This window comes from Zootoca vivipara, chromosome 16 (genome assembly GCF_965207765.1).
Source record: "Zootoca vivipara chromosome 16, rZooViv2.hap1.1, whole genome shotgun sequence".
Classification (NCBI taxonomy): domain Eukaryota; kingdom Metazoa; phylum Chordata; class Lepidosauria; order Squamata; family Lacertidae; genus Zootoca; species Zootoca vivipara.
In genome coordinates this window covers 29,448,099-29,466,093 of record NC_142599.1, presented here as the reverse complement: position 1 = coordinate 29,466,093, position 17,995 = coordinate 29,448,099, and the positions used below count along the sequence as shown (strand labels likewise).

At 49.8% G+C, this 17,995-nt stretch overlaps 1 protein-coding gene across 2 annotated transcripts in view; it reads left to right on the top strand.

The window, feature by feature from the left end:
- Window positions 1-16,503, top strand: part of IGSF9 (immunoglobulin superfamily member 9) — a 67,696-nt gene extending 51,193 nt beyond the window's left edge. For both annotated transcript variants that reach the window (XM_035098174.3, XM_035098177.3), the window contains 7 exons: window positions 30-280; window positions 1,042-1,126; window positions 1,422-1,592; window positions 6,910-6,955; window positions 8,852-10,327; window positions 13,031-13,176; window positions 15,924-16,503. In XM_035098174.3, the coding sequence (XP_034954065.2) occupies window positions 30-280; window positions 1,042-1,126; window positions 1,422-1,592; window positions 6,910-6,955; window positions 8,852-10,327; window positions 13,031-13,176; window positions 15,924-16,159 (2,411 nt within the window). In that variant the 3' untranslated portion in view covers window positions 16,160-16,503. The remainder of the gene's footprint in view (window positions 1-29; window positions 281-1,041; window positions 1,127-1,421; window positions 1,593-6,909; window positions 6,956-8,851; window positions 10,328-13,030; window positions 13,177-15,923) is intronic.
- Window positions 16,504-17,995: the final 1,492 nt, after the last annotated feature.

Here is a 17,995-nt window from a genome sequence, read left to right as displayed (position 1 = left end):
TTCGTCTTCTTCTCCTCCTTTCTCCTCAGGTTTCCCAACAAACACCATGCCGCCCAACCCCTCATCTACGACCTCGCAGATCTTTCTATCCCCACCTCAATCCCTGATGGCCAACGAGACCACGCGGGGGGTCCTCCTACTGTGGGAGCCCCCATTCCAATTCTCTGTGGCTCTAACAGGCTATACCCTGGAGCTGCGACAAGACCAGGGGGGCTGGGAGGTTCTCGACGGATCCATTTCCAGCTCTGAGACGCAGCTCCTGGTGCCTGGGCTAATCAAGGTGGGTTCAGAAGGGTGTCAGAGATAGAGTTTTGAAAGGTTAGTGCAGGCACCCCCAAAGTGCGGCCCTCCAGATGTTTTGGCCTACAACTCCCATGATCCTTAGCTAACAGGACCAGTGGTTGGGGAAGATGGGAATTGTAGTCCAAAACATCTGGAGGGCCGAAGTTTGGGGGTGCCTGGGTTAGTGCATGGGTAGGCAAACTAAGGCCTGGGGGCCAGATCCAGCCCCCCCCCAAAATATAGTCTGGCCCCCCCACAAGGTCTGGTGGACAGTGGACCCGGCCCCCTGCTGAAAAAGTTTGCTGACCCCTGAGTTAGTGTGCTAACCAGGCTCTGCCCTAGCAGGACTTGCCTATGTCATTAGCTATAAAGCATGGTTGTAGGCTGGGTTTGGGGGCATTAGGCAGGGGACCACGGTTGAGTGAGGCAAATCAAAAGCTTGGCTTTCACAATTTTTACTTTTCACAGATTTTACTTTTTTAAAAAAAGGGGAAGGACCAAGGTTCTAGTCCTCATGGCTGCTTGAAAGTGTGTCAAAATATCAGAAGCTGGGATTGAGTTGGGCAGGATTTCCATTGACTTCAGGCCAGTGCATAGCTCCCTGGCTTTCCTTGGGGCTGTCAAAAAGTGGAACTAGTTAAGCAAAATGATACCCCTTCTGATGCTGTTAAGTGGGAGAGGGGTTTACAGTGTGACCACAGTGACAATAAGAGGGTTTTCACAATGTACCCCTGCTTCCTCTCCCCCCCCCCATTGTAGGACGCCTTCTATGAGTTCCGCCTGGTGGCCTTTGCTGGCAGCTACATCAGTGACCCCAGCAACACGGTCAATGTCTCCACAATAGGTAAGGGCCAGAGAGTGGGCAGCAAAACCTGCAGCAGCCTCAGGATTAGCTCACTTTGCGGGAGGCCACTGCAGCTGTTCAAAGCTACTTTAAAACGTTACTCTTAATATTAGTAGGGATGAGTGAATCTCTCGGTTTCTCGTTTCCCCAGTATTTCCAAGTCAATTTGCAATTAGAAAAGAAAAGTCCTTACGATCTGATGCAACAGGGCTCCTACAGCGATTCTTCCTCCATGTCGAGGTTTCTTCCTACCCTTGCCATTGTGATAGGGTAACATTCCCCCTCTTCCCACCAGGCATGGAGGTGTATCCCTCCCGCACCCAGCTCCCTGAGCTCCTGCCCCAGCCAGTGTTGGCAGGAGTGATTGGCGGGGTCTGCTTTCTCAGCACAGCTGTCATCTTCAGCACAATGGCGGCTTGCATCATGAACCAGAGGCGAGCTGCCCGTCTCCGCAAACGCAGGCAAGGTAAGGAGCTGTCGCACAGAAAGTTTGAGCAGACACGTTCTCTTGTCGCCCCAGAGGGCGAGACCAGACCTAATAACAGGGATAAGGAACTTCCAGCCCGCGAGCCAAACTTGGTCTGCCGCACCATTTGGGGCAAGTTACATCCGCCCGTTTTGCGCCTGATGTCAAAGGAACAATTGGGAGCTTAAAGTGAGCTTTTGTTCATTTCTGTCCTGGTCCCATTGAAACCACTTCTCCCTCCCAGTGCTGCTCCTTGAAACCTGTTTGAAAACCTGTTTTCTGAAGTTTTAAAGGGCAATGCGGGGCTGTGTGCAAAAGGGCTTTTAAACAGCTCCACACTGCGCTTTGAAGTCCTGATAATCGGGGCTTCAAAGCACATCCGATGTCATAGCAATGCTAAGTGATTGGCAGGTGGGCTGCATCTCTGCAGGGGTGGGGAGGCTAGGATTGGGCCCACTGGCCAGAAAAGATTCCCCGCCTCTGGGCTAATGGGTAGAGAAGGCAGGGCACAGATTTTAATTGAACATTACAATAAAACTTGATGGTGGGCCAGGCTGCTTCAGTGAAGTATTTAAGCAGAGTTCAGGCAGCCATTTGTCAGGAGTGCTGTCATTGCATCCTGCTCTGCAGATTCTGCACTGAGCTGAACAAGGTTGGTCTACACAACCTCCACTTCCCCAACTCCATAGGCTGCATTCAACTAAGTTCTACTCAAAGTAGACCACTGAAATGAACAAGCCTAAGTTAGTCATGACCATTAGCTTCAGTGGGTCTACTTTGAGTAGGACTAGCATTGAATACCACCCGATGATTTTGTGAGGCAACCACAGTCAAGACCCTGTGGTTGCAGGAAAAAGGTGTCTGGTGCAGAATCCAGCCTTCTGAGGATCCCACCATTGCATTTATAGGAGACAATTTTAATATGCAGAATAAGAAAGCGTGCACAGATTCGCACAATCCATTCAGGCAACAGCATCTGGCTTAATTTTTTTAAAAGAGCTGCTATGTTTTGGCATATTTGAGTTTGCTTCTAGCAGTTATCATTGTGGATACCCTGGTTTGCTATCTTACCGGGAACTGTCTTTTTTTAAAAAAAATATTTATTTAAAGTGTGGCATAAATAATATCTCTTCTTTTATTTATTTTAAAGCCTGGAAAGCAACTCATAGGATAGACGTTGCCACGCTTTTTTAATTTTGTGGGCACATTTGGATTTTTGAGTACATGCCCCTCCGTTCATTTTCTCCCCCCCCCCCCCAATTTGCAACCCCTTGAGAGACAGAAAAAGAGAAAGCACATCCATGCAGGCTGTGATTTTCCAAATAAAAGCACAAAGAGCTGAAAAAGCAAGTGGGGCAGAGCGACACTCTTCCAACTTCCTGCTGCAACACACTGCAGTTTTTCCCAGATCAGCTCCCAAAACAGAAAGAGACAAAGCATACTTTTCAAAATGGGTGGAAACCTACCATCCTCGTCACTTCATGACCAAGGGGTGAGCAGGGGGGAGGGGGTTCAGAGGCTTTGTAGGCAGCCAGGGAAGACCTCAAGAGCATCACTGCACCCATGGGTGCCATGTTGGCAGCCCTTGTTACCAGATGTAGAAGCAAAAGCAGACTTAAGCAAGATCCCAAACAGAATCAATTCAAGCTCCCCTTCCTGTCCCACCTGAGAGCAGTTGTTAAGGTCCTCCTTTAGCTTCTTTTTCCATTACCTTGGAAAAGGGGGGGGCAGAATTCACCTGATCTAGCTTTTAAACATTTATCAAAATATGTTTTCCTCTCTCTCAACTTTTTATGTTTGCACATGGGACCCTCAAAGCAGTTAGCAGCCATATGCAATCGTTAGCAATATGGTTTTTTTAAAAAAAAATTAAAAAATGGGTCAAAAGCCTGAAGACAGAGCGATGTCCAGAAGGACCTCAAGGGGCAAAGGGTTCCAAAGCTGGGGTGCCACCACCAAAAAGGTCCCGTCTTGTGTGCCCAATTGCTGCAGCTTACAGGGTGCTGAGATATTCTATAGGTGGCCCTGCACATAGGTAGCTTTCCATGGGAGGTGACAGCCTGCATCCGAAAACCTTTCGAGGCACTGCTGAGCAATCTCTGTCCCTTCCAACTGTACTCCAACTCCCATCAGCCCCAGCGAGCACTGCCAATTTTCTTTTTCTTTTTTTAAATATATTTTATTAATTTTCCAATTAAAACCAATTATATCACATTTATTATTTCAAATTATACACATATATATATCAATCAAACCGAATGTTATGCCAAATCGTCTAAAGAATTTTTTATTTGGGTTCCCATGCTTCAAGAAATTGGGGATTCCTCGCAACCGTCCACTGCCGTCTTTTTTCTAAAGTTCAAATCGTCCTCCAAGTTCATAATAATCCAGATCTTCCCCTTACAGTCACATAGATGTTTTCCACTTTCAACCGATTGTTTCCCAGCTGCTGAGATAAATATCAAACAAGGTTTCACAAATGTTCTTTCTCCTGTGTGGGTTAATCAGTCCAGCCTCCCCATAAATCTTCTTAGTCTGGAGCTCCCTGTTGCGTCGAAGCAGCGCCATCTTAAAAAGCTCAAATCACTTTCGTTTTCTCTCATAGCCATGAAGATTAAACATCAAACCATAAACTCTTGGTAAATTAATGGATCTCCTTGCCCTATAGCTGAACTTAGCTTCAGGTCGCTGCTCCAATTCAAAGTGCGTCACAGCTCATAAATCCTCCGAACGCGTCCAGGACTCCTTCCGTCCGACTAGGGGGGGGGGGCTTTTCTCATCGGCAACTCCACATCTTTAAAAAATATGCTCAGTAACAACAGTTTATAAAGTTCAACTCACACAGTCTTTTGCTTCTCTTTCACTCCAAACAAGCCAGGACATCGCGTCTGGGAAGATACGAAGTAACTCATATGAAGAAAAATAAAAAAAAACTCAATTCCCTTATCGCTCCGTCCCCATCAATCCTTCTTCCAGGTGATATACAGCCTTTAACTCCTCTCCCTCAGCAGCATAGATTTCTCAGCAGTAAACAGCGCTTCTTCCCCTCCTTCTGAAGTATGTCCATAGATTTAAGCCTAATTATCTTCTTTAACCATGGAAATCCCCGCCATGCAGATTAGCGTCCGGGAGTCCTGGCCCTCGTAAGTGCTTTTCAGCCCAAGCTCCCCCCACTCCATAAACAGTCGGAGTGGGTCTGGGGGCATCGCGGGCCAGCGGCCCCTCTCCGTAACCCCCGGAGAGGGTAGGGGGTTGCCATTTACTCCCCTAGCAACCGCCAAATTCCTTACGAAGGTCAGAGGGATGGAAAACAGGTCCGCCATTCCTGCCGGCGGAAACCGGAACCTGGAGCACTGCCAATTTTCAGGGATTATGGGAGTTGTAGTCTACAACATCTGGAGGGCCATAGGTTCCCACCACCAGACTTCAAAAGCCAAACACAGCATTTCTAATTGGGCTTGGACACAAACTAGTTGCCGGTGAGAAAGGCACAAGATTGGAGTGAAGCGATCGAAGGAAGGAGGCCCAGGTCTGAGCTACACCAGTCGCATTCTGCACTTCCCCAAATCAGCTGGAAGCATCCTGGAAGTCCCCAAATGGGACGTGGCTGCAAAAGCACTCCCCAGTTGTTCGCCCCCAGTGTCTTGATATTTGTCATCATCTTACCTCCGAACATGGAGGGTCCATGTACACGTCACGTCCGAAAGCCATCGAAAGACCTCTTCCTCCTCCATGAATGAATATAAAGTTCTTTCTTCAAAGTTTTCTGCTTCACGGCAGTGAGTTACAAAGGTTAATTCCGCTTTGCATACAGACATTATTATTATTATTATTATTATTTATTTATTTATTTATTTATTTACACCATCTGGCCGGGTCTCCCCCGCCACTCTGGTCAGCTTCCAACACACATCAAAATACATTAAAATATCACAGACTAAAAATTTCCCTTAAAAGTCTGGTAGTTGTTTTTATTTTTGACATCTGATAGGGTGGGTGCCACTACCACAGGGTGGGTGCCACTACCAAGAAGGCCCTCTGCCTGGTTCCCTGTAGCTTTGCTTCTCACAGTGAGGGAACCGCCAGAAGGCCCTCTGCGCTGGATCTCAGTGTCCGGGCTGAACGATGGGGGTGGAGACGCTCCTTCAGCTATACAGGACCGAGACACACTTTGTTGTTGGATAATATCCAGCACCTGCCGCCAGCCAGTTTTCACTGTACTGCCCTTAGAAGTTCTGAGACAAGGTGGCATGCTTTTCTCAGCCTGTTGTATGATTCCACATGGGTCTGTCCCAGAGGTGAGGACCCTTCTTTAGCTCGATGGCTCCAACCCGTTCTGGACAACCTTTCAGGCACCACATGCCGGGAGGGGGCGGCAACAGGGACGGCACGAGATGCAAAAAATGGACAAAGCCACAAATGTCAGTTTTAACTTTGGGCAGAAGGCTAGTTTTCTACGGGTGCTTGCTTGCTCCTCTATCCAGACAAGCAAGAGGCATTATCAGGGGTGTAAAGGACACACTCCTGCCAGACAAAAACTCAAGGAAACAAGGCGAATTTAGGGGTGGAGAGGCCGCAGGAGAGTCTGTGAGATGGTCCACATTTTGTTAGCTAGGACAGAATATCCTGTCCAGGTTGGGTGCAAATTTGCCATCAAGGTAACTTGAATTCTAAAAGAGGAGGTAGATTCTCTGCTCTATTCCCCATTAAGCAAATTGCCTTCGTTGGCTTTCTTTCCTAGGTAATTCAACCTGCTGTTTTTCCAAGGGGGGCAGTGGGGAGAGGAGTAAGACATGAAACATCTAAACCCGCTCCTGGCCACATTAAATCCCTTCTCAGCACCCGGGGGGGGTGCCACACACACACATACACACTCCCTTTCAGTCTTTGCATCCTTAAAGACTAGAAACTTGCTGTCTTAAGTAATATCTGGGATCCTCAAGAGGGTTGAATTCTATGCCCGATGCAGATGTCTGTGACCACAGAAGGTGTGCAGTTCTCCCCTCTCGCAATTTGTGCCGCTGCATGACTAGAGTCGCTTGCAAGCTGCAAGAGACTGCATTTTTAAAAAGAAGGAGGAGGAAAAAGGAAATCCTGCTTGTTTTCTGAGCTGGACAGGGAGGTGGTCCTTGGAACTGAAGCTGGAAGGGAGTGGGGGTCAGGGCAAGTTTAAGGCTGACACGGGCATGTGTGTGCGTGCATCTGTCTGTTGGCCGTGACGTGGCAGTCGTCCCGTCCCCTTTCATTGTCACTTCTTTTTTGTTTTTTTGAGTTGCTCTCCGTGTGATTTCCCTTTTATGTTCTCGTGACCTTCCAGATCCACCAACCGTCTTCTCCCCCAACAAGAAGCTTCTGCCTTCACAGTAAGTCACGCCATCGCATGACATCACTTCCTGTTCCCATTCATGCCAACCCTGCAGATCCTTCCCCTGTTGCTTCTGCTCAGTTCCCCCCCCTGTGTTTTGCAGGCCACAGCCAGGGGGAGAGGGATGAAGTGCCTAGTGGGGTGGGAAAGGGAAATGCTACAGCAGGACTCCGCAGGACGGCAAAAACAGGCAAGGCTTATAACTCGGTGGTGGAGCATCTGCCTTGCAGGTACAAAGTCCCAGGTTCAATCCCTGGCATCTCCAGGTAGGGCTGGGAGAAACTCCCCACCTGAAAACCTGGAGGGCCACTGTAGACAAGAGTGACTCTGATGGCCAATATTCTGACTCAATATAAAGCAGCTTCCAACATTAGGCAAGCAGGACGTGAATGCCATAGCCCTCTCCCACTGTTGTTTCCAGGGACTGGTATTCAGGTTGAAACAGAACTGATAACAAACCAATCAAAACAATAAAAGCAAATTATTAAGAGTCCTCTTGCATCAGTTTAAATTTTTGTCCGTATTCCATAGCCACCAGATGAGCTGCAATATGTCTGATCATTACTATTATCTAGTCCTGGCACTGTAATCTGAACTGTGAAAGTGCATGGTGCCTTTGGTGGGAATCTTCTTAATCACAATCCTAATCATATGCACACCGTGTGTACGTTCTGTGAATCCAACACTCACAAATGCAAAAGCACAGCTGTTCTGTGACCTTCAAAGCTGAATCCTGTGGCCTGTAAGAACTGGATAAGTACTCATTTTGCAAAATCTGCATGATTTGGACATATTTGCTGGTCACAGTGAGGTTGCTGTGCAAAGCACAAAATGGCAATCTGGGTTCCAAAGTTTTGCCAGGCATTTCCCCCCCCCACACACACTTAGCAATGCTAAGGACTTGAAACCCCTCTTAAAAATAATAATAATAATTGAGAACACCGATTCTCAGTAAGCTGAATGTTGCACCTGGTACCACATGAGCATAGGCCTAAATGCCTTTTTGGCTTATAGAATCATCTGCAGCAATAGTGTTCTGTCCATGTCTGATGCCAAATGTAGAGTCCCTCACTCACCCCATGAGTTATCACTAGAGGTTTCTCAAGCTCCCTTTCAAATTCTGTCCAATTACCATACAGTGGGACCTCGACTTACAAGCTCCTCGACATCCGACGTTTTCGACCTACAAGCGGAAAAAGTGGCCGCGCGCTTATGATTTTTCCGACATCCGAACGGAAAACCCATTCGCCGTTAGATGCGGTTTCTTCGACTTACGAGTTTTTAGATGCGGTTTCCTCGACTTATGAATTTTTCCGCTTCCAATGCATTCCTATGGGAAACTGCTTTTCCTATGGGAAACTCGACTTACGAAGTTTTTGACCTACAAGTGTGCATTCGGAACGGATTAAATTTGTAAGTCGAGGTCCCACTGTATTTGGAATCTTCACATGCTTTTGGGGAGCTGGTGTGAACAATCACTTATTGAAAGATACTTTCTGCTTTTTTATTTTTATTTTTTAAAGTCAAACCTGCCTGCCTGGAGAAATCCAGCTTGTCAGGGAAAAGGTATAGAGCCTCATCTTCCTTTAGCATGCTAGTTTTCTCAGTGCAGCTACAAAAAGTGGTACAGCGGACCACTTGGTGATCCTGAGTTTGTGGTTTGGCTCTCACCTAGAGCACCTTTTCGGCCGCACGTCCTGTTGCTTGCCGCAGCATGCATTCTGCCTTGCGCAGCTCGATCTCTGCGAGGCTGGCCGTCCTCCCTCTTGGGCAGGGTGGCATCTGTTCTTGACAGCTTTTAGGGAACCCTGGGGCTGGGGTTGGAGGGAAACTGGGCCTAATCTCTCGCCAGCTGACCAATACAAATATATTTTTGGGCTTTTCCCCGCTCCAGAAATTCTACAGGCACTGCTAGCCCAGACAGCGTTGTGAAGATGAAATTCCAGGCCTCCCCGTATCAGAGCCTTCGCCGCTCCCTGCTGTGGGGGGAGAAAGTCAGCACCAACTTAGGCCTCAACATCACCAGTGGCAGTGCGAGGAACAGCTCCAGATACACACTCTACGAGAGCCACGTCGGGGAGCCGCTACCCCTGGAGCGCATCTGCCGCGGGCCCGACGGCCGCTTTGTGGTGCAGAGCGAAGCACCGCCTCGGGAACGCTTGGCGGCCATGCTGGAACGCTATTCCCTGTCCCTGGCTTCTTCGGAGAGCAGCCTGGGCCAGCTGGAGCCTTACCTGCAGGTCTACTCCCCCCCTAGGCCTGAAGAGCCTGTCTGGCAGAAAAGCGTCCCCCTGAGGCCCAAGAGCACCAGCCGGTCCCGCCGCGAAGCCAAGGCCTCCGGCTACCGCCAGGGACGCTACTTCGACTACAGCAGCAGCAGCCCGACGGAGGAGGCCGAGCCCTTGTGCATTGTCAACGTCAGCCCAGTGGCGACCATGCCATACGGGGCTACCAAGCAGCGCGCCCAGACCACCACCCAGAGCCCCGAGGCGCACGTGGACGGGCCCGCCACTGCCGCCTCCTCGTCTTCCTCGCCAACCCCTTCCTCGCCAACCTGCAGTAAGCCCCCGAGCAGCCAAGCCCATGCAAATACCTCAGCCCAAAGTGGGATTCTGCAGTACTTGAGTCTCCCCTTTTTCAAGGAGATGAATGTGGATGGTGACTGGCCTCCAGAGGAAGAGGAGGAGGAGGAGGAAGAAGAAGAAGACGAGGAAGAGGAAGAAGAGCAACCTTCCAAACCAGCCCTCCATGAGGCTCTGGGCAGCACTGAACTCACTGGGTTGGGGGATGAGGACAGAACCGTGTGTCCAGCCTACATGGACACGCAAGCCAATCTAGACCCTGCTCAGGTACAGGCATTGGCCAAATCTCTCCTCAGGCTCCCTCACGCCAACACAGGCCCGGCTAAGGCTGCCTTTCCCGGGACCTCCGTTTGCCCGAGTTACCTCAGTTCCTTTTCAGAAATGCGCTCACCCAAGGAACCAGGGCCTTGGTTGGAGGTGCTGTCATCCCCCCAGCCCCCCATGGACAGCAGGCAGGCAGAGCTTGCCTACACAGCCATCCCCTCAGAGCCTCACTGGCTCCATGCAGCGGAGGAGCCCCCAGAGTCTCTGCCCCCCGAGAGACACAAGTCGCCCGTCACCGTTCCCCCGGCAGGGCCACCCGCCGAGAAGCTGCCGAGGGGCAGCCTGACCAGCCAGAGCAGTGGCCGAGGAAGTGTGTCCTTCCTGAGACCTCCCTCGCTGGCGCCGTCGCTGGCAGGCAGCTACCTCAGTTCCCCCTTTGCAGAAATGACCGGCTGGCAAAGCGGCTCTGCGGGAGAAGAATGCAGGTTCAAAAAGGACCCTTCGGTGGTTGCCATCAGTAAAAGGTGAGACAAGAGGGCAGGCAAGGGAGCAGAGGTGAACTAGGCCTGCTGTTTTCCCGGGAGGCTCTGGTGGGTTGGATGAGTGCTTGGGGGCCTCAAGTAAGCACCTCGCAAAGGATGAGCAGGGTGAAACATGTCTAGCAAATTTAAAAAGTTTCTAGCCGTTACAACTGTGCATCGAGACCTGGAAAACATGGAGACAGTGCCAGATGAAATTGCAAATGCTGGCGTGAGGAATAAATGGGATTTCAAGAGGTTATAACCAGTAAAACTAATGCAATAAACCCCACATGAGAATGCAGCCGTGGTAGGAATTTTCCCTCGCTTTCCACACTTAGAACCCTCTTGGGGTCTTAATTCTGCAACCCTAAGCAGGCACAGAGACTGCAGAAAAAATAAAAAAGGAGCCCAAATGCAAACAAAATCCTGTCCCCAGTGAAAAAGCTGCTGTGGGGAAAAGGTTGCTGCTAATTGGTAGGGCACCTGCTTTGCATGCAGAAGGGCTCCAGGTTCAACCCCTGGTTTCTGCAGGTAGAGCTGGAGACCAACTCCTGTCTCCAACCCCAGAGAGCTGCTGCCAGTCAGTGAAGACAATACTGAGCTCAATGTATTGCTGGTCTGACTTAGTATAGGGCAGCTTCCTATCTTCTTAGGCTCTTCAGTTTCAGCAGGCAGGCAGAACAGGAAGTGAGGAAGCAGGACACACACCTGCCATACTCTCTGTGTCCACAGGATGGAGCCTCCCTTCTAAACATCCTTTCCGTGTTAATTTTGCTCTTTTTGAAAGCTTCCGAGCTCCTCCGTTTCTTATCTCACAAGACCTCCTTCCAAAGTCTTCGCCAGGTTGTGCATTCTTTTAAATGTAACTTTTCTAAATTGAGCCAGACCGTTTGAAACCTGGAGGTTGGTCAGGGTGCAAGACGTCAGCACGCAGAGACACGCTGTACCATCCGAAGGTCCTTTGCAATACAGGAGGGGGGAGGGACCATGCCTTGGGTGTGGAGCACCTATACTCTGCAGGCAGAAGGCCCCCCAGTTCAATCCCTGCTATATCCGATTACAAAGGTTCGAGGAGCAGCAGGTAAGGGGAGAAACTGCCAGTCAGAGTAAACAATATTGGGTTACAGGAGCAAAGAATCTGAGCTGGACCAAGACACCTCCCTATGTTCTAAGGGAGAACATAGCTCAGTGTTGGAGCACCTGCTTGGCATACAGAGGGCAACAGGTATATATATAAAAAATCAGCAGATCAGAGTCTTTCCCATCACCTGAGCCTGGAGAGCCAGTCCAGGGCCATCTGGAGAATTAGACTCACCTGGCATTACAGGGATGGGGAACCTGTTTCAGTCCTAGAGTCACATTCCCTTCTAAGCACCTTTCCTAGGGCCACATACCTGGGTTGGGTGAAGCCAGAGGGGAAGAGGTGTAGAATTTACATTTGTAGCCAGTTTCTTTTCGATTACCTTTCTGCACAGGCTTGCACACTTGTCTTTGCCCTGCATCCAAACCAGCAAGAGGCATTATCGGAGTTCAAGGACAACCCGTCCAGGCAAAAAAAAAACCAAGGAGGATGCAAAGCAGAGCCAGTGAAGGAAGCGGCATAGGGAGAGTTCCAAGGGCCGGATAGAGAGGCCTGGAGGGCCACATTTTGCCCTGAGGCCTGGGGTTCCCCACCCCTGTGCCTGCTCTGTCAAAATGGGGGCTGCTCTGTGCACTGTCTGAGTCCACCCGTATTCCATGGATCTTTGCAATATACAAGCCTACCCCCATATTTTTCTGCCATTCTGTTCATGAAGTGGGGTGGGAGGAGATACTCCTTTAAACAGACGCTGGTAAGCTGTGGAAGCAGGAAAAGATCCAAACAAACTAGAACAGCAAGACGTGAAAAAGGAGCGACAGCATTAGTCGTTAAAATAAATATGTCTAAATGGATATATTGAATGTCATACGTGAAATAGGAATCATTTAAGGGTAAATCTGGAAACCATGGAAGTGGCAGGTGGGAAGTCAATGAATAAAGTAATTTATGGTCTATGTTAAAATCTGTAATTTGGGGGGGGGTCAATAAATAAAATTTAAAAGAAAAAAGACCCAAACAGGCAGTGGAGGGGGATCAATTTGGAAGCATTGCTTATGGATACTTTTAACTTGTCCTGTTGATAAGCTGTATGCTTACGTAAATGTTTGTGTATGTTAAAGGAACTGTTAATTGTTGATTACTTCTTATTTAGTGTTACGTTGCAGTAATGTTATATGTCTTACAATGTATTGTGGCTGTACTACGGTACTACTATTCTTGGGTGCACTGCTTTGAGCACAGATTTACTTGCGGGAAACGCAATATATAAGCAAATTTATAGCATGGGGCAGGCACTGCCCCACCGACCTCAATCTGCCCTCCGCCATCTGCCTGCCTTTTTTACTTTTAGCAGTGGCTGTCGCTGCCATCCTCAGTGTTGCCTTTATAGAATTCAACAGACAAGGCGGGGAGGGATGAAACTAGACTTGAGCTGGTTCTGCCTGCCCTTGGCTCTGTCTCCGCTCCCTGTTGGACTCCCTGCTTTCCACCCCACAAGTCCAAATGGGCAGCGCTGCAAACAGCCTGGTGGAGAGGATCCCACCATCTCTCCCTCTTGGCCTTTTTGGCCTCCATGTTTCCTCTCACACCCACCCCATGTATCTTAACTCCCCTCTTATCGCTTCCAGGAGGAACACATCTGTGGACGAGAACTACGAATGGGACTCTGAGTTCGCCCTGGAGTCTGACCTGCTGGATGCGCTGCAGCTTTATCGGAGTGGGAACCCCAAAAGGCCGGTCTCCACCATCGCGGCACAGGAGTTGGAGAAGCAGAGTAAGCATTTGGGGGGGGGGGAGGCAGCAGATGAGCAGAAGCAGAAATATACAGGTGAAACTCGGAAAATTAGAATATCGTCGAAAAGTGCATTTATTTCAGTAATGCAACTTAAAAGGTGAAACCAATATATGAGATGCATGACATGCAAAGCAAGATATGCCAAGCCTTTATTTGTTGTCATTGTAGTTATTTGTCGTTAGGCGGGTCAGTTATAAATAGAATGTAATTAATGAAATGTAATAGCGATGTTTATTCTTGTATTATTGTAGCTATTTGTTTTATTACTGCGGAATCTCCAAAAGAAAGTATTTGTAAAAATTAAAATTAAAATAAAAAATAACAAGTTGCATTACTGAAATAAATGCACTTTTCGACAATATTCTAATTTTCTGAGTTTCACCTGCATTATTTCAGTTGAAAATGGCAGAACAGGCTTTTGAATTTAGCCTGTCTTCTTTCAGAATTTTAATGTGGGGCAGGTTGTTATGGGCTGGAATCTTAATATCAGCTTCCCTCTGCTGCCACAGACACCAAGCCATAGAAAAGGTGTCCTTGTTTCATGGTGGCTCATCGGAGCCCACAGGGAGGCTTATGTTAAGTATGCAGAGGTGTACAAGATGCTTTATCAGGCCTCCTCAGCACCCCAACCTTCATTAAAGCACAGCCAGGTTACTAGCCCTCATGGTGTCCAGGAGGAGAGATGATGTCGAGAGCAAGTGATTTGTGGACAGCTGCCCCATGTGGCAAACCACTGAACTGCAGCTGGCAGCTTCTCTGTGATGTCCCTCTAGCTCTGGACTGACCATTGGATCCAGGGCCGGCTCATCATAGACCCCCGGTGGCGCAGGGCACCATGGCGCCGGCCTGCCAGGAGGGCGCCGCGAGCTGCGCCCGCCCACTGGCTGGCCGGTCCGCCGATCCGCTGCGCGCGGCACCCACCTGCCCACCGCGCTGGGAAACGGGGCGGGAGGGCGCCAGAGAGATCCGGCGCACCATGGCGACGGGCGCTTAAGACGCCGCTGATTGGATCCTCTTGGACAGGAAAGGAGTATTATCCACACACCATACATTTAAAGCACACATCTTCCCCAGTAGAATCCTGTCAACTGTGGGGGGCTTTCAGCATGGTGGGAATTGCACCTCGGTGAGGGATAAACTACAGTTCCCAGAATTCTTTGTAGGAAGCCAGGTGCTTTACATATTGTCAGCAAAGACTGGCACCATCTTTGCAGGGTTTCAGGGGGTGGGCATTCCCAGCCCTACCTGGAGGTGCTTCTGCATGCAAAGCAGGTGCTTTGCCACTGAGCACCTTCTCCATTAACAGAGTAGGAACATAGGAAGCTGCCTTCTGCTGAGTCAAACCCATTGGTCCATCTAGCTCAGCATTGGCAACACTAACTGGCAGCGTCTGCCCAAAATTTTAACCCAGGGTGCGGCTCTTACCTGGAGATGTCATAGATTGAACCCAGGGCCTTCTGCCAGTGAGAGCCAGTGTGGTGTAGTGGTTAAGAGCGGTAGACTCGTAATCTGGGGAACCAGATTCGCGTCTCAGCTCCTCTGCATGCAGCTACTGGGTGACCTTGGGGTAGTTACACTTCTCTGAAGTCTCTCAGCCTCACTCACCTCACAGAGTGATTGTTGTGGGGGAGGAAGGGAAAGGAGAATGTTGTTGTTGTTGTTGTTGTTAATTATTATTATTTATACCCTGCCCATCAGGCTGGGTTTCCCCCGCCACTCTGGGCGGCTTCCAACAAATACCAAAATACATAAAAATATCACAGATTAAAAACCTCCCTAAACAGGGCTGCCTTTAGGTGTTTTCTAAATGTCAGGTAGTTGTTTATCTCCTTGACCTCCGATGGAAGGGCATTCCACAGGGCGGGTGCCACTACCAAGAAGGCCCTCTGCCTGGTTCCCTGTAGCTTTGCTTCTTGCAGTGAGGGAACCGCCAAAAGGCCCTCGGCGCTGGATCTCAGTGTCCGGGCTGAACAATGGGGGTGGAGACGCTCCTTCAGGTATATAGGAACGAGGCCGTTTAGGGCTTTAAAGGTCAGCACCAACACTTTGAATTGTGCTCGGAAACATACTGGGAGCCAATGTAGGTCTCTTAGGACCGGTGTTATGTGGTCTCGGCGGCTGCTCCCAGTCACCAGTCTAGCTGCCGCATTCTGGATTATTTGCAGTTTCTAGGTCACCTTCAAAGGTAGCCCCACGTAGAGCGCATTACAGTAGTCCAAGCAGGAGATAACTAGAGCATGCACCACTCTGGTGAGACAGTCTGCGGGCAGGTAGGGTCTCAGCCTGCGTACCAGATGGAGCTGGTAGACAGCCGCCCTGGACACAGAATTGACCTGCGCCTCCATGGACAGCTGTGAGTCCAAAAGGACTCCCAGGCTGCGCACCTGGTCCTTCAAGGGCACAGTGACCCCATTCAGGACCAGGGAGTCCCCCACACCCACCCACCCCTGTCCCCCCAAAACAGTACTTCTGTCTTGTCCGGATTCAACCTCAATCTGCTAGCCGCTTTGAGACTCCTTTGGGTAGTGATAAAGCAGGATATCAAATCCAAACTCTTCTCTTCTCTTCTTCTGCACACACAGTAGATCCTCTACGGCTGAGCATCTGCTTGGGGTGTGCTTATGTTGGTTAAGGTTCATTCCTCTGCCATATATCCGTCCCACTTGGAGAGAGCTTGTTCTTGCCTTGCACCTTCTGACCACTCTCCCACCCCCTCCTTTCCGCAGGCTCGAAGACCTCCAGCGAAAGCAGCAGCTCACCCTCGAACTCCCAGTCAGTGGGTGCCTTAGATGGGTCCAGCTCCCCGGTGCCCTTGCCCAGCCCTGAGGAGCGCTGTGCCGCCCTGCGCGAAGAATTTATGGCTTACCGCCGGCGCCGGGAGGCTACTCAGCAACGCCGCCAGAAGCTGGGCTCTGACCGGAAGCCGGGGGATGAACGGTTCGAGCAGGCCACCTTGTTGTGAGGGGGCCCCAACAGCCTGAGCTGGCCACGTTGCCCACACACACACACACCCCATGAGAGGGACGGTATCTCCATTTTGACCATGCTCCTGTCGAGAGACAATGGCCTCCAGAGCTAACCAAGGGAATTGCGTCCTGCGTGGAACAGCTACTGGCTCCAAAGACATGGAGGCTGACGTAGGAAGGGGAGGAACTCTGGAGCTTCTTAACCCTGCTGGGAGACGATATGTTAAAACTACTGGTGTTTTGATTTATTTTAAAGCTGATGCTGGGGTGGGGTGGAATTTGGGGGGGAGGTGCTGTTTTGTAAAACGGGACTTTGAAAAGAAAAAACGAAATCGAACCGAGTCTGGTGTCGTGTTAGTTGTAGAAACTGGAACTGCGAAAAATGCTAGGGCACAAGATAAGCTTGACGAACCTCATGGAGACAGGAAAAAAATGGTGACTCAAGAGGTTATGACAGGCATCCCCAAACTTCGGCCCTCCAGATGTTTTGGACTACAATTCCCATCTTCCCCAGACCACTGGTCCTGTTAGCTAGGGATCATGGGAGTTGTGGGCCAAAACATCTGGGGGGCTGTAGTTTGGGGGTGCCTGGGTTATGAGCACCTTCAGAAAAGGCCAAAGCACTGGGGGGGGGCTTTTTAGCTTAGAGAAGATGATCCCTGATGGATCAGATCAAGGGGGCCACTTAGTCCAGGATCCTGTTCTCACAGAGGCCAACCACATGACCATGGGAAGCCTAAAAGCAGGGCCCTGAGCAGAACAGCAACACTTTCCCTATGTTAACATGGAGAAGTGGTTAGAGTTGCCTTCCTCATCCCGGTGCCCTCTGGACATTTGGGCTACAGCTCCCATCAGTCCCAGAAAGGTAGAATAGAGGTTTATGAAATTTCGAGGCATGTGGGGAGGAGCGTTACCTGTTATTGATTCAACTGGCAGCAGATTCAGGGCAGACACCTCCCCACAGAGACCCACGCAAACAGCACCCCATATTGTATTGTCACTGGTTTGGATGGCTTTTAAAAAGCATTCTACAAGTTGAAAGGGGCCCAAAATCAGCGTCCTGAGTTACAGGTCATCAGCCTCATTGCTCCTTCTGTTTCCGGTGCTCAGAGGTGAGTGTCAAACTGTTATGTAGCCAAGACTGCACCATCCAAGCACAGGAGGGTAAGCTGAAAGGAGCCCCAAGGTTGGCAGAAGTTCAAGAAAAATTGGGGGGGTGGAATCCCCATGGAGCTTGGGCTGGAAGTCGCCAAAAATAGCCCAACGAGGACTGAGCCTACTCAATTGCCATGGAATGCTGTTATGGGAAGGAACGGAAAACCAGGATGTAGAGGAGGAATGGAATGGAGTAGCTTGGGGGGGGGGAGGCATGGCTGGCTGCCTGGACCACTAAACTGCAGCAGTCCATGCTGCAACAATTTGTTGCGAGATCCAGAAGTCCTCTTCTCCCCCACCAATCCATTACACTGCATGTGAGGGTGCCCAGTTTAAGCTGGAGAGGAAAAAAAATGTTTCCTTGACATTCAATATGTGTATCTTTGGATCCATTTCACCAGTGCGCTTGCAAGAGCCTGTAAAACAAAAACCCACAGAAAAGACTGCCCACCATCTGGCTGGCCTGTTCTTACCTCCCCATAGCCCCATAATCTGCTTTAACCTTGGATAGGATGGGAGCTCTCAACTGCTTCCTATGCAAAGAAGCAGCAGGAGGACCCATCCTCCAAGGCAGGCTGCCTGGTCTCTGCACAACTCACCTCTCCTTTCATTCGGAGAGGAACACCTAGGATGGCAAAGTGTATGGAAGTGCAACAGGTAGGCCAGGTCCTTCTGAA